Source organism: Branchiostoma belcheri, unplaced genomic scaffold (genome assembly GCF_001625305.1).
Source record: "Branchiostoma belcheri isolate BF01 breed outbred unplaced genomic scaffold, Haploidv18h27 scaffold317, whole genome shotgun sequence".
Classification (NCBI taxonomy): Eukaryota; Metazoa; Chordata; class Leptocardii; order Amphioxiformes; family Branchiostomatidae; genus Branchiostoma; species Branchiostoma belcheri.
In genome coordinates, this window is record NW_017803929.1 from 77,633 (window position 1) to 91,701 (window position 14,069).

Genomic DNA, 14,069 nt, shown 5'->3' on the forward strand with positions numbered 1-14,069 from the left:
GGGGGGGTTGCGAATCAGAAAAAAGAAGAAGACGACAAATCCTAGAACAAATTACCTGTACCAAAATTGGTGTGGCCTTAGTGTCATTATGGATCTAACCAAAATTTCAACTACCAATGACTACCAATATGAAAGGATCTAAAAGGAAATATAAAAGTTTAACCTGTTTAAGTTGACGTGTTGATTGTAGCTTCCCTCAACAAAAGCTACATTTAGCTTTAACTTATGATTGAGAGCCAACTGTGAAACTTGTTTGATCTGCGCAAATCCCTGTTGTTTTTATCAATCAGTTAAGCTGTTGCCCCATTGGTATCATGTACTCAACGTGAATCCTAATGATACCAACTATGAAACTTTATTGAACCACCATCATTCTGGTGTTTAATGAAATGAGCTAGAGATACATTTTGTATGCTGCTGTAGTTTTACAATGTACGTCCTGAGCCCTACAACATGCAAATTTTTACTGTATTGATCATTCTCTTGATTCTCTTTGGCAAATTATGATTGTTATATTGCGGCCCGCATGCCCTTTTCCGTAGAGCGTAATCGGCTGTTTTAATTCTACGTAGAGCGTAGACGGACCACTCTAATTCAACGTAGAGCGTAATTGACGCATTTTGTGTAGAGCGTATTCGCCGTTTTAATTCTACGTAATGCGTTGTAGCCACTTGGAATTTATCGTAAAGCGTAATCGAGAGGTTTCCGAATTCAGCATTGTCGGGACCCCCCATGCAGGCCCTCTTATATTTGCAAAATTTTCTCTAGACTAAGTTTATTCTTTCACTATAATAATCCTCTTTTGACCCATGGTTTATTATTAAGGAGTATTGCATTTCTGTCAAATACCATTTTCATTTGGAGCATGATTATCCTGGTATGTCCAATAGCTCACCTTCAATGTAATCATCAAGACATATCGTATTTATTGTTGTTTAATGATAATTTTGTCACCATGAACTCATTGTGTTTCAGAAGTCATATATATATAGAATACAACACGGGGTATTCCGTATCGCCCGAGGTATTGGCCCGACCGCAGGTCGAATTGCGGGAGGGCCAGGATTGAGGGTGATGCGGACTACACCGTGTTGTATTTTATTTATGTCATACCCACACAAGAAAATGCGCCTTTCAATGCAAGATGAGCCAAAAGTTGGTGCTCCTGAACCCTCAAATGCAACAACATTAATTCCAACGTCCAGATTCTGTATTCAGATTTTCGAAAGCGGCAAACGCAGTTAGGGCGAAACGCGTTCGAATCGTTCTATGGAAGCCATGGAGCCCGGGCCATACCGTAAAGTAGGGACCGGTCCGGAACCCGTTATCGAACGTTATCGCGGCCCGGTATGATGTAAGGAGGATTATAATCTTTACCTTGTATGACGATTGTGATGATTTAAAAATGCAGGAATTTTGCAATTTAAACTCCGACATTCCCCCCCCAAAAAAAGTGGTACAATCCATTGCCTAGTGGGAAGACAGGCCCTGCCATTCACCTTGTATATTTGGGAGGTTGTGGGTTCAAACCCAAGAACATGGCACATAAATGATTTCTTTCTTTGGCTTAGCACTACAGAATCAAATAGCCCAAGAAACGAAACACGCTTTCTTTTTTTTTCAGTCGGTGAATTTTCTACTTCCTTTGCCTGTAGCAAACTTTTGGTTATTCCCCCCATTCACGATGTGACCACCCCTCTGAACACTTTAAATGGAATAGTCCTAGATAACCATTCAGAAAATGGTAGATAGTTTGAAGAGGGAACAAGTAACCACAGACCTCTGTAGACTCTAACGGAAAAACCTCAACCTGTCCATTGATTTTTCTGGCAATTTCCAGCCAGCCAGGCTATTTCTGGAGCTCAAATCTAATCAATGGCCTGACATTGGGAGCCACTTCCCTTGGCTTTGCATCTGTCTGGTTAGGGACAAGTCAGTAATGGTCATGGGGGATGGTGACAAATTTACAAATAGCTCTGTTGTTTTTTCCATGATCTATAGTAGCATTAGAATTTTAAGTTAAAAGTGGTTAAAAGATTATTTGTAATCTTAATCTTAATTGATTAAATGTAATAGATTTTTGCCATACCACCAAGTCCTCCCCCAAATTTCTAATATCCACCCTAAAATTTTTGATGTTTTGGTCTTGTTCGCTCCAAAATATTGTAAATATTTATTCTATAAAAGAATGTTCTCATATCATCACAATAACAGATCATCACAGGTGTTAGGTATTAACAGTTGTGTGCAGTAAAACAGTTGTGAATGACAGATGGGCAGCTGGTATTGACCCTGAACTCACCAGCTCTGCTGTAACCACTGGTCTAGTCTGGAGGGCTCCACTCATCACAGGGTTCTCTGTGTAGAGGCCAACTTCATCATTAGATCTTCGGTAGGCCTAGGGAAAATATGTAGCGTTTCTGATTTGTTCCTAACAAAAATTGGGCCAGCTACAGTTGTATAGGTAGGGATTTTTTTTTTAGATTTCGGCAGAAGTGATCTATGTATATTTGTATACATTATCGTTATTTATGTATATTTGTGTACGTTATCATTATCTATAATTTATTACCTCCATGAAATGTCATGGAAGTTATATTTTCAACTGCGTTTGTCTGTTGTCTGTCTGTCATTCTGTTGGTCAACAAAAAAACTCACAAACGGCTAGTTGGATTCGTTTCTTACTTGAAGCGTAGGGTGTGACGAAAACTGGAAATGATGAGATTTTGGGCCCCCTAGTGGCTTCCTTTGGTACTGCAGCGGAACTTCTGGTTTTGATATCTCGCGATCTGGACATGCTAGGGTCATGAATTTTGGATGGTAGGTAGCTCTTGTGCTTGTTTGTATTTTGTAATTGATCCAACAAGAAGTACAGTTTATCATGACATGTAGATCTGAAGTGCATCAGGCAGGACCAGAGCTGTCTCCAGGACCTACATGTATCCCTTCTAATGATCATTTGCTGGTTTGGAAGGGACATAAAAGGGACAATGAAAGCCTGTAGTGACTAAATCACACTCCTGGCAGCCGCCCGCCCCAAAGGTTGGAGTGGGGTCATTAACTCCCGGCCGAGAGCTTGTGTAAAAACAGGCTTATAGTCAATGAAAACTGAAAAAAAGGACAATAAAAATCTGCTTCTAACAATACGTGAAATAATGTCTCAGATGTCAGATTGAAAATTTTATGGGCTTGCTATAGTGGTCGACTAAAAGAAAAGGCTAGTATCAGCGGATTTTTAAGGAAGCTGAAACAGAAAAGTTTTTCCTAAGGCCTTAAGAGCCCAAACGTGAGTGGAATATATTGAAGTGGCCCCAGGAATGTAATACTTTAATGGTGGATGAAATATTCAGTGTTTCCGCATTGGTTTCGCCCATTGGGAAATCACAAGGCCACAACTCTGACGCCGATACGTACCCGGGATTTTTTCACAAGTGAGGCGTTCGCCAGCCATATGTTCCCATTTTCCAGGAGGATGTTATTGTCGAATGAGATAAATGCAAATTGTGTCTGGACAAGGGAATACTTGTGGCCAGAGCTATTTGTTATTCTGACCACAAATCTAATGATTTTGTTATCTTGAAGGTCCCAATTGCAGGATCTGAACAATCTGAATTTTTGAAGTCAATGTTCCGTTCATTTCTTTACACGATGAGTTAAATCTACCATATCACATTAACTATAACTACAATGTATATTCACTGAGTACAAATGCAATGTCATGCCATATGGACATGACAAAAAACTAGGATTTGTTTACATTTTATCATCTTTGTTTTGGTCTGAGTACTGGACTAACACATACAGTATTATGTATTAAACCAGCTCGTCTTTTGACACTTGAAATGTAGACTGAGCCTGACAAAATTATGACTTCATTGAAGGGATGAAAATGATATATTATTACCAAACAGCTTTGCTGGGCCCTATCAATATGAGATAAAATAGCACCATTTTATTAGTTCCATGCTTCAAGGGAATTATGAGCGTACAATTTTCTAGAAGCCCAGTGTTGATGGTGAAGATAAATTTTTTCCTACCCTCAACTCGTCCAATTCAATTAAGGCAGTCCCAGTGCTGATTTACTGTATTTAAGGTCTGTAATTAGAATCAGCTCGTTTGACATGTTGTCACACTGCAGTGTAACGATGCATCTTGTGTAGGGTCGAACCATCAAGAAGGATTCTACAGGGGTGGTTATGAATGTAAAGAAAAAATATACACTGGAAAAATGATGAGGCAATGTCAGTTTACACAGTGATTTATTGAAATACTTGTCTTCAAAAATGAAAAGAAACAAATAAATGAAAAGTGATGACTCGGCATGAAATGTTATAAACTATTGAAAAATAGACTCCAAACAATCTCGTTTCCCGTCGGCTGAACAGACAATCACGTGATCCCTACCCTGATACTAATTATTCCGCCCCTTTACCCTCTGACCCTTCCTCCCTAACCCTCGTAAGTGTCATTCGTGGCTCAACCTTTCTCTGTACGGTCACATTCCCACCCAACCCTCCCATGACTAACCCGAGAACACCTGGATTCTAGAACGTTAGTTATGTTTTCTCATCTCATACGACTTCGCGCTACCTTAGTTCTTACTGACTTATCTAGACTCGTACATTTCGTCATAGCACTGTACGTTATCCTCAATTGTACCTGCGACATGGCATACGTAATCAGTTGTTACATAACCTTCATGTTGTCTCTTCTCTGCAAGATACCTGCCTTGCTAGCGTTCCCAGTCACATTGTGGCCATTTGCTGTACTCAGTATGTTGTGTAGCTGTAACCTCTGATATACTCCAGAATTGTGTTATTGTCGTATTTTGAACCACTTAACTTACGACGGTCAGTAGTTATTCAGGTGTACCTGTAACGCATCATTTGCTTAGCCAGGATGTTTTCAACCTTGTTCACGCAGATGAGCTTTGAACTTCGCCGGTTAGAAGTTACTTACAAGTCAGGATGCGTTAAACATCCGCTGGATAGAGCCATGGTTTAACCGACCAGCCCGACTTTGGCTTAACAATTGGCAACCAGGGTAAAATAGGTCGCCAGCTCGCAGCACATGACTTGTTGTTGTTGTATTAGGCTCCTGTATAAGTACGTACATGCTATGAGAGCTACAATGTGTAGAGAGTAATGGTGTTACTGATTTGAGGAGCCAATTGCAACAAGAATTCCGAGATTTCATACCTCCATGAAATATGGGCTTGACATGAAAATATAATTTCCTCTTTAATTATGCAAATTACCTCCGCATTAACATGATATATGCATCGTGATGTATGTGAACTTTTGATTAACTTACAGATGTCCCAAGTATGACATTCCCATCATTCACCATTAAGAAATCATAGAATTTTTGCATAAATTATGTAAATTAGGTCATCATTTGCATAATTAGTATCTGTTGATGTTCTGCCTGCCATAGGTTACATACATTACATGTATGAAAGTAGTATAATGTAAAACACTGTAATTATAGAATTTCCTCATTAATTATGCAAATTTGCATAATTTGTCCTCATTTGCATAATTTGCATTTCATCATGTACATCTCTCTCTCAGCTACCTACACACCAAAAATTATGAAAATATGTTGTTCCTATCTTGACTTATTGGCTTTTAAACATTTCGCCAGAAAGTGCCCTGCAGTTCCAGAACAAGCTGCTAGGGGGACCAAACTCACACCACTTATTCCTGACAGGAAAAGCAATCTGTCACCAAAACATCAAGACCATAGCATGTTCAGGACAAAAGATACAAAAACCGGAAGTTCTGCTGCAGTACCAAGGTCATCCACCAGGAGGCCCATATTTGACCTTGACGTTTGTCTTCCTAAGACTTACCAACATACCAAATATCATCATAATCCATAAAGGCATTTTGAAGTTATGCTGACCACAAAGTTGCTGAAACACAGACAGACAGACACACAGACACACAGACAGACATACATACCTACATACATACATACAGACAGACACGCCAAAAACAATACCTCCATTTTTCATGGAGGTAATAAATGCCCGACCGTACTGAGGTGACGGTGAGCTCACTACCCTAATTGTGTGTGTTTGTCTGTGAAATAGACGGGAAACATAGTTCTCTTCGGAGCTTGCGAAGAAGAGAATGAGCCTTCCTCCATCTACGTGTATTACTGGTCAATCCCTGATAGCAGCAGCTACAGGCATTGAGAGAGTTTATGAGCCTGACAGTTTAGTAGGAAAACATTTCCTAAAACTGTGGTCATGATGGAAACTTAAACGTTTGATCATAAATCCACAGTAGATACTGTATATACATGTATATTACACAATGTCGGAGCATAAATGGACTGCATTTACCTACGTAACATGTATGTCAGTAGTAGAGAGTGACATGATATGACATCTGATACGTACAAAATAGGGCACTGTTTCACAACTTTCACATGATTTTGTACAGAAATCATTTTGCGTTATTAAATTTTGATCTTCCCAATCTAGACAAAATTGTGTATTGGCTGGATATAACTTTGGACTAATGTCATAATTTTCAGAAATTCTACACAACTGAACATCAAGGATCTACATCAGCCTTTTCTATCATATTCATCATCATATTCATATTCGCCAAATTTTTGGCATCCACAATTGTCCTTAGAACATCTGCAATAAACCGCATACAACAAAATATGTGACAGTCCGGGCTTAATAGGAAAGTAGGATGAATGATAAATCATGTTATGACTAGATAAGCATCAACCTTTCTTCTGTCATCTTTGTAAATGATGAAGGGTTTTGCATGGAAGAGAAGATAATTTGTCAGACCATCCCCAAAAGTCATCCTGAAAGTATGGAGGTGTGGATTGTAATCACCCCTCTGCTGTGAGGCTAATGTAAATATGGTACGGCCCACTTCAAGTCTAGTGCAATCATTAGAGGGGGCCTGCATGGGGGGGTCCCGACAACGCTCTACGCTAAATTTTGGAAGCTGGCTACGTATTATGCTGAATTCAGGAAACCTCTCGATTACGCTTTACGCTAAATTCTAAGTGGCGACAATGCATTGCGTAAAATTAATACGCTCTACGAAAAATGTGCCAATTCCGCTCTACGTTGAATTAGAGCGGTCCGTCCATGCTCTACGTAGAATTAAAACGGCCGATTACGCTCTACGGAAAAGGGCTTGCGGGCCCCCATTAGACTCCATACCTGCCTGGGGCAGACACGCGTTTTCAAGATCCGTATCTAAAATCTCTTGGCTCGTATCTAAAATAGTCGACCATTAAACATCAAAATTGCTGGGGTAGAAAAAGACTATGAAAAGATCATTATGTTTCCCCAATGACTATTACCATTACCTTGTGTAACATCAAAGGCACGATGTTTGCGGGATGCTTTCTTTCTTTTTTTTAAATTCGAACCACTCTAGCCTGGCTCATTTTGGCATGTATGAGGACACAGTAATGTTTGGCTGGATTTCTACAGTTTGGCTGTGTGATAATTCAGATACATGTACATTACACAAAGCTGTTTTACACGATCAACTATTGGCAAAAGGCAAACTGTTTTTTTTAGTGTAGAATGTTTAATCAACCCTATATCATAGTCAGGAAAAATGTGATGTCATTGATTGAAAACAGTGGCTGTCGCAGCACGTCGGCAGAACGTACTGCACCTGCGCAGAACCCTGGATTTTCACGGTTTTCGTTGGATTTTTGGTCAACGTTGCATCAGAATTTTCCCTGTTGCAGACGATATCTTTTACGACACAACATTTGAAAACTACTGTCGGAATGCTAACCTTATATGAGCAAAATAATACAACCTTATATGAGACGTTCTGCCTTAGTGCTATGTACAATACATTACGGGTTTTGCGCAGGTGCAGTACGTTCTGCCAACGTGCTGGCTGTCGCATGTTTGCTACTGTAGGCTGGTTCTAACTATTTATTGGTGGTACCAAAAGTAAAGGGACTCCTCACGTAGCTTGTTTTGGGGCTATTTCATACGCTTCAAGTATGAAATGATGATAGAAATGTGCCAGGAAAAGGCAGTAAATGTCAATATCTGACAGATTACCTCATCCAGAATATTTTTTGTATTGACGCCAAGAAATTGTATTGGATGCCTTGAAGTTTTTCTTTAATTTAGCGCCCTAGACTACAGAAAGTATATTTGGTATTGCCAGATTTTCTTTGAAGACAGGAAAGCCCTGTCTGTGCTTCTCATGTAGTCCTAATCTTTCCTGATCTAGGCCACAGCAAGTAATTTTCATGGATGACATCCGCGCGCGCATTGATTTTCGCCTGATTTTGGAAAAAAAACAAGAAATTTTGTTGCCCTTTGACAGTGGTCAACATTCCGAAAATGGGCAAACTGACATGCCTTGCCATGCTGGAAGGTATATGGCAGATACTGTAAGTCTACAAATTTCCGCGGTATATTTAGATTCGCGGAATTCGCGGGGAACTTTCTACCGCGAATCTATTTCCCCGCGAATATGTTTTGCGTAAGTGCGCCCCCCCTCCCCACATGCATTCACAACGGTAAGCGAAACACAAACACACGCAACAAACACAAATCACTGCAAATCAACTTTATTCTTAGCAAATGTACGTATGTTGAGTACCAAAAATTTTTTAAGCTATACTGATGTCAAAAAATTATAATATTATGAGACACCGAATCGCGATACTGAGGCACTGGCCGTGTCAAACGTGCACCGCCGGACAAAAATCTCTGTGTGCAGAGCGCCGGCCATGCGCGCCCGGGCGCTTGAAAATTGCGGGCACATCGGGCATATCTACAAATATTTTGATTAAAAATATAACTGCTGGTACCTGGGAAATGTTAGTTGATTCTCTTTTGCGCCCTGCTTTGCGGGTCGTTTTTTTTTTTTTGCTGGATAGAAACGCTACCGTGGGCCGCTACAAAACCGAAGGCGACCTTTGCATACTTCCGGGTTCAAAATCTCGCCGAAGACGGCATAAATATTTTTAGTAATATATATTTTCCCGAAAGATTCTTTCGATTATGCATTTCTTCACTAGAGTATCAATGTGTAGTTGTGGAAAATAGCGTTTTAGCGCTTATTTCCGAACAAAGAAAATTGTTTACACGTGCGTCAGATCGATCGTCATCTATACCACCGGCAGTCTCGCGCGGTGCACGAAACAAATTTTTGCGCCGCGTTTTAGGATATAAATGCCGGAACACGAACTTTTATTATTTTATATACACTTTACAAATTTTTCTTTGAAAAATAGCCAAGGAGAAATCGCGAATCTAAAAATACCGCGGATGGTCCATTTTCCCGAAACCGCGAACTTTAGGCCCCGCGAATCTAAAGAGACTTACAGTAACCATGAAGAGAGGAGACAAGACAAGGCTCTGATTTATTGTTTTGACTTTTACTTTGATGCGGTGATGTATTTTATTCCTTTTATACGTTCCCATGGAATCAAAACCATTTGTACAATGATTGAAAACTTTCCCTTTTCAAAGTTGTTTCAGTGACAAATGGATGTTGTGACAGGTGGCAGTAAAGTTAGCACTATATAGCTATCGTTTCTTGTTTAACAGGGTTCATGATGTCAAAATTTCAAAATATAGGAATCTTGTTTTTTTGGGCCCACCTTGTTTTTTTTTTTGCCCTCTCACATTAGATTTGGAGTCTGCGGAGGATGTCATCCATAAAATTTACTTACTGTGGCCCTACACAGAGTTACTAGTATACACGGCAGTGCACAGAGCCCTGTCGTTAAAGTTAACTACAGGAGAAACGATGACTAACGGTGATAGTGACGGTGCGCAAAGTGCATTTTTAGCTCAGGGCCATTCAATGTCCTGAAGATCCTACGATAGAGAAACAAGAGTTCCATGACAATATCAAGCAATAACAACCGCTTTTTCTCAGTCCCGATGTTTTCCCCATGGAGATGAGCATTAATACGACCGTGACAAGGACATGGCCCAATCTCTGCCTATGATGACCGCATTATTTTGAAGTATGTAGAAGAAAACATTTTTTTTTATAACTAGTTTTTAGGCCACACCAATTTCATTTGTTGGTTCTCGGATTATTTTTTTTTTAAATATGAAGCGCCAAGGCAAAAAAAAAGAAAAAGAAAAACATACCGCGGCACCCTACATTTGTATAATAGCCCCAAATGCTATGATAGGAGTCATAAAGTCAACATACCAGGCTGGTTTATAATTAAAGCAATGAATTTCAAACTTTTAATAAAGCCACTGCATTGATAGATGGAAAAACTGTAACAACTGTAAAGAGAAGGGACTTCCTTTAAGTGTGGGGGCCAAAATATGAGCATTTGGAGTTGACTGTATTTTGCAAATCGGAAAAAAAATTAAGCGGGCGAATCCGTGAACCAACAAATTAAATTGGTGTGGCCTTTTACATAGGTTGACTGTAGTTACATTCATGTGTCTGATCACAACGTCTTTTTTCTTGCAGTGCTTTTGCCAGGTATCCCAACGGGGTGATCGTGCACTACTTCTGCTGTAAAGACAGAAACGTCTGCCCTGTAGACAGCTAGCGCCGACACTGGCATGGAGGAAAAGTATGACTTGACATGTTCAAATACATTCAAGGAATCATTTATGAACAGTGTACAAAGTAAGGTTGAAGTTTATGATATCATTCGCAAGCTTAGACTCATTTTCATGCAATGTATATAAAAATTTAATGTTAACCGCTTATAAGAACTTGTATTCTTAGAATGTTGGACCTTTAATTGCATTCTAAGGATGAACATGCTTACCAATATTTTAGAGATTGCTGCAGACCAAACTAAGGCCGAAAAAAGTTAGTTGTGTGCAAAATTTGTCATATTTGTCATTAGTTGCCAGTATACATGTGAAATGTGTAAGGCAAGACACGTCTACTTCTTTAAGTGCCAAGATATATGTAACACTACCACTGTGACTAAATTTATGACAGCATATTCAGTTGTTTTTTTTTCACTTTTGGGTATGGAAGTATTGTTTTAGGTGGCTGATCTGTAAGTCTGTGTATCTGTTTGTCTGGACAAAGTACATGTAGGTTAACAGCATACATGTCCAGGAATTTTGTCAGGTAGAATGACAGGTGATTTAGAAGTCAGACACAGGAAATGGGGTGAACTTGGAGGTCCCCCCCCCCCCCGAATCTGGAAGTAGAGGGGACATGGGGGAATTTAGGATCCCAAGGATTGCACACTCCCTGGAAGTCTGAAATCTAAATTTCTTGTTGAAACTGATAATTATTGTAATTAGTACCCACTTTACCAGTAGCTCATGAAATGATTGTGTAGGCTTACTATAATGCTTTTCTTTGATTATAGATAGTTTTTTTGATTATAAATGACTATAAATGATAAATGTGCAGTCATGGTTTATCATCATACTAGCAAATACATTTCTTATTGGTTGCAGACAATCACGTAATTTACAATCTGGAAGATAACAGATAGGGTTCAGTTGGCAAATTTGGAATATCAGTTTACGATGATGTTTCACATTCAATTATCCCTTACGATGCAAATGCTTGTGAAATGTCTGGATATGTTGCATTATGATAATTATTCATAAATTGATATTATGAAGAAGGACAATGAATGTACAATAAATGTATTCTATTTGCAGTGCATTCAAGAGCCTTGTTTTTCATGCTTACTAGTTTATTTCTTGACGGTACATGTATATTGTATGTAACATTCATTTGGTACATATAATATGATTTTAAAACGAAGCGGCTTTTTTTCAGTTACCCACAAGTGCTCTATGATGGATCTTGACTTAGCTGATCAAATTTGAAAAAATGATATGTACATTTGGTGTTTCATTCCCACATTCCCAATACTTCCAGGCATACATGTAGAATTCCATATGCATGCCTGTCTCAGTTTTAATATTCCACGGGGAGTAAAAGTCACACATGTGACAATTGATGTATCGTCTTACACCGTGCCGTTTAGGAACCACATTTTTCTTTGGGGGGTTTGTGAGGGGTATTTGTGGTATGTGTACATAAATGTACCATTCCAGTTGCCTTTTTTGTTGGTGTGGAATTTGGGAGAGATAGTGACATGTCACAGCAGCTGGAGGGTAAACACTGCGCTCTCAGACTGAGCCTATCCCAAACAGTGCATTCTTTCCTGCTGACTACTGACTACGGACCCAGGCTCTCGCTAGCGTCTGTCCCAACATCCCACTGGATGGAGACAGATTTCAACCATCCGTGATGGACAAAATACAACAATCATGGCAACATCATCAATAGTGCCAAACTGTAAGGCCACACCAATTTAATTTGTTGGTTCTCAGATTTTTTCAGAAAAAATATGAAGCTACAGGGCAAAAAAAATAAAACTAAAAACAGGTCTAGGTATCCTATTATAGCCCCAAATGCTACGATAGGAGCCATGGTGTCAACAAAAAAGGCTGGGTTGATATTTAACAGTGAACTTTGAACTTTTAATCAAGCCACTGCATTGATAAATGGAAAAACTATCATAATGACAACTAGGAAGATGAGGACTCAACTGTTGGGGGCAAAATATGAGCATATTTGAGTTGATTCAGAACCAGATACTTTTTTTTTTTTTTTTGCGAATCAGGAAAAAAAAGAGGCGAATCCGAGAACTTACAAATTAAATTGATGTGGCCTAAGATTAAAATGAAACCACGTAAATAATTTGTCCTTAACGCAGAAACTAGCATTTCGGAGGATGAAAAAGAAGTTCAAATTTTTGTGGGGGAACATATACCCCTGTGTGAAAGTAGGATTTAAGCACCGCCACTTGGCTAGACCTCTTGGCCTAGCAGTTAGTGCGTTTAAGTACATTTTGGTCATCATTACTTGAAGCATCAAATATATAAATGAAATAACCTACATGAGGCATCTCTTTATTTTTGGGTACTTCCTAATAGTATAACTTATAAATACATAGAACCAGCATTCCATACAAAAACAGGAACTGTTTTCCATCAGCAACATTATATTTCACCTCACAGATATCAGTATGCTATGGGATAGGATTGATTCAACCTGCTACATTAAAAATTGACTTTGAAAACCCAGTTTTGCCACCCTGAAATTGCATTTGGATGCCTTAAGGAATACATTTTCTAACTGATTATAATGTCACCATATTGCATCAATTTTCTAAAGCACAGATTCTGAATAACAACCATTTTGCTTTCATTGTCCTAGATGATCCTAGAATTTTTTCTGCAAATTGCATCTGATTTAATCTTCACTGGAATAACTGTTGATAGATTGACTCCGCAGCAAAGATGAGTCTAAAGGGAAGTATGTTCCAGGAAATTCCTTCAACAGGAGCCCGTCTCATCTGACTTACCATGATGGGAGATAGCTGAGGCCTGCAGGTGTCCCACAGGAAGCAGCTGCAGCTGCTGATAAACGGCTGCTCCACCTGCCTGTCCCATGTGGGTAAGGCGATCATCCTTTCTACAATTGTACTGTCTGTGCCAAGGAAAGTTGCCAAGAGGATCACTAGTAATCATACTGATACATGGAGATCAGTTACACTTGGAGAAAAATAATGATGGCTATGGCCACACCAATTTAATTTCTTGGTTAACGGATTCGCCCGCTTCATTTTTTTTCTGATTTGCAAATAAAAATAAAAATTCAGAATCAACTGCAAAATGCTCACATTTTGCCCTGAACAGTTGAAAACAGGCATTTTTATCCTAGTTGTTACAGTTATGACATCTTTCAATGCAATGGTATCATTAAAAGTTCAAAAGTCAATGTTTAAATTTTGAACCAGCCTGGTGTGTTGACTTCATGGCTCCTATCGTACCATTTTGGACCATAATACATGTAGGATGCTTAGGCCTGTTTTTATTTTTTTTTCGCCCGCACGCTCCATTATTTTTCTAGAAAAATCCATTAACCAAGAAATTAAATTGGTGTGGCCTATGTTACTGTAATGGTCTTTCAAATGGCCCTTTTATAGCCTAAGGATTTTTGCACTAAAGCTGTACATGTACATTCTGTCTTGTATTGAGATTTTAACAACTTCTTGAAATTTTTTATCACATTGCGAGT

The 14,069-nt window shown here is 39.1% G+C and overlaps 1 protein-coding gene across 2 annotated transcripts in view; it reads left to right on the forward strand.

The window, feature by feature from the left end:
- Window positions 1–11,065, forward strand: part of LOC109474764 (vam6/Vps39-like protein) — a 74,353-nt gene extending 63,288 nt beyond the window's left edge. The window contains exon 28 of one of the 2 annotated variants that reach the window (XM_019775125.1): window positions 10,467–11,065. In XM_019775125.1, the coding sequence (XP_019630684.1) occupies window positions 10,467–10,548 (82 nt within the window). In that variant the 3' untranslated portion in view covers window positions 10,549–11,065. The remainder of the gene's footprint in view (window positions 1–10,466) is intronic. The other variant, XM_019775126.1, reaches the window with a different exon arrangement.
- Window positions 11,066–14,069: the final 3,004 nt, after the last annotated feature.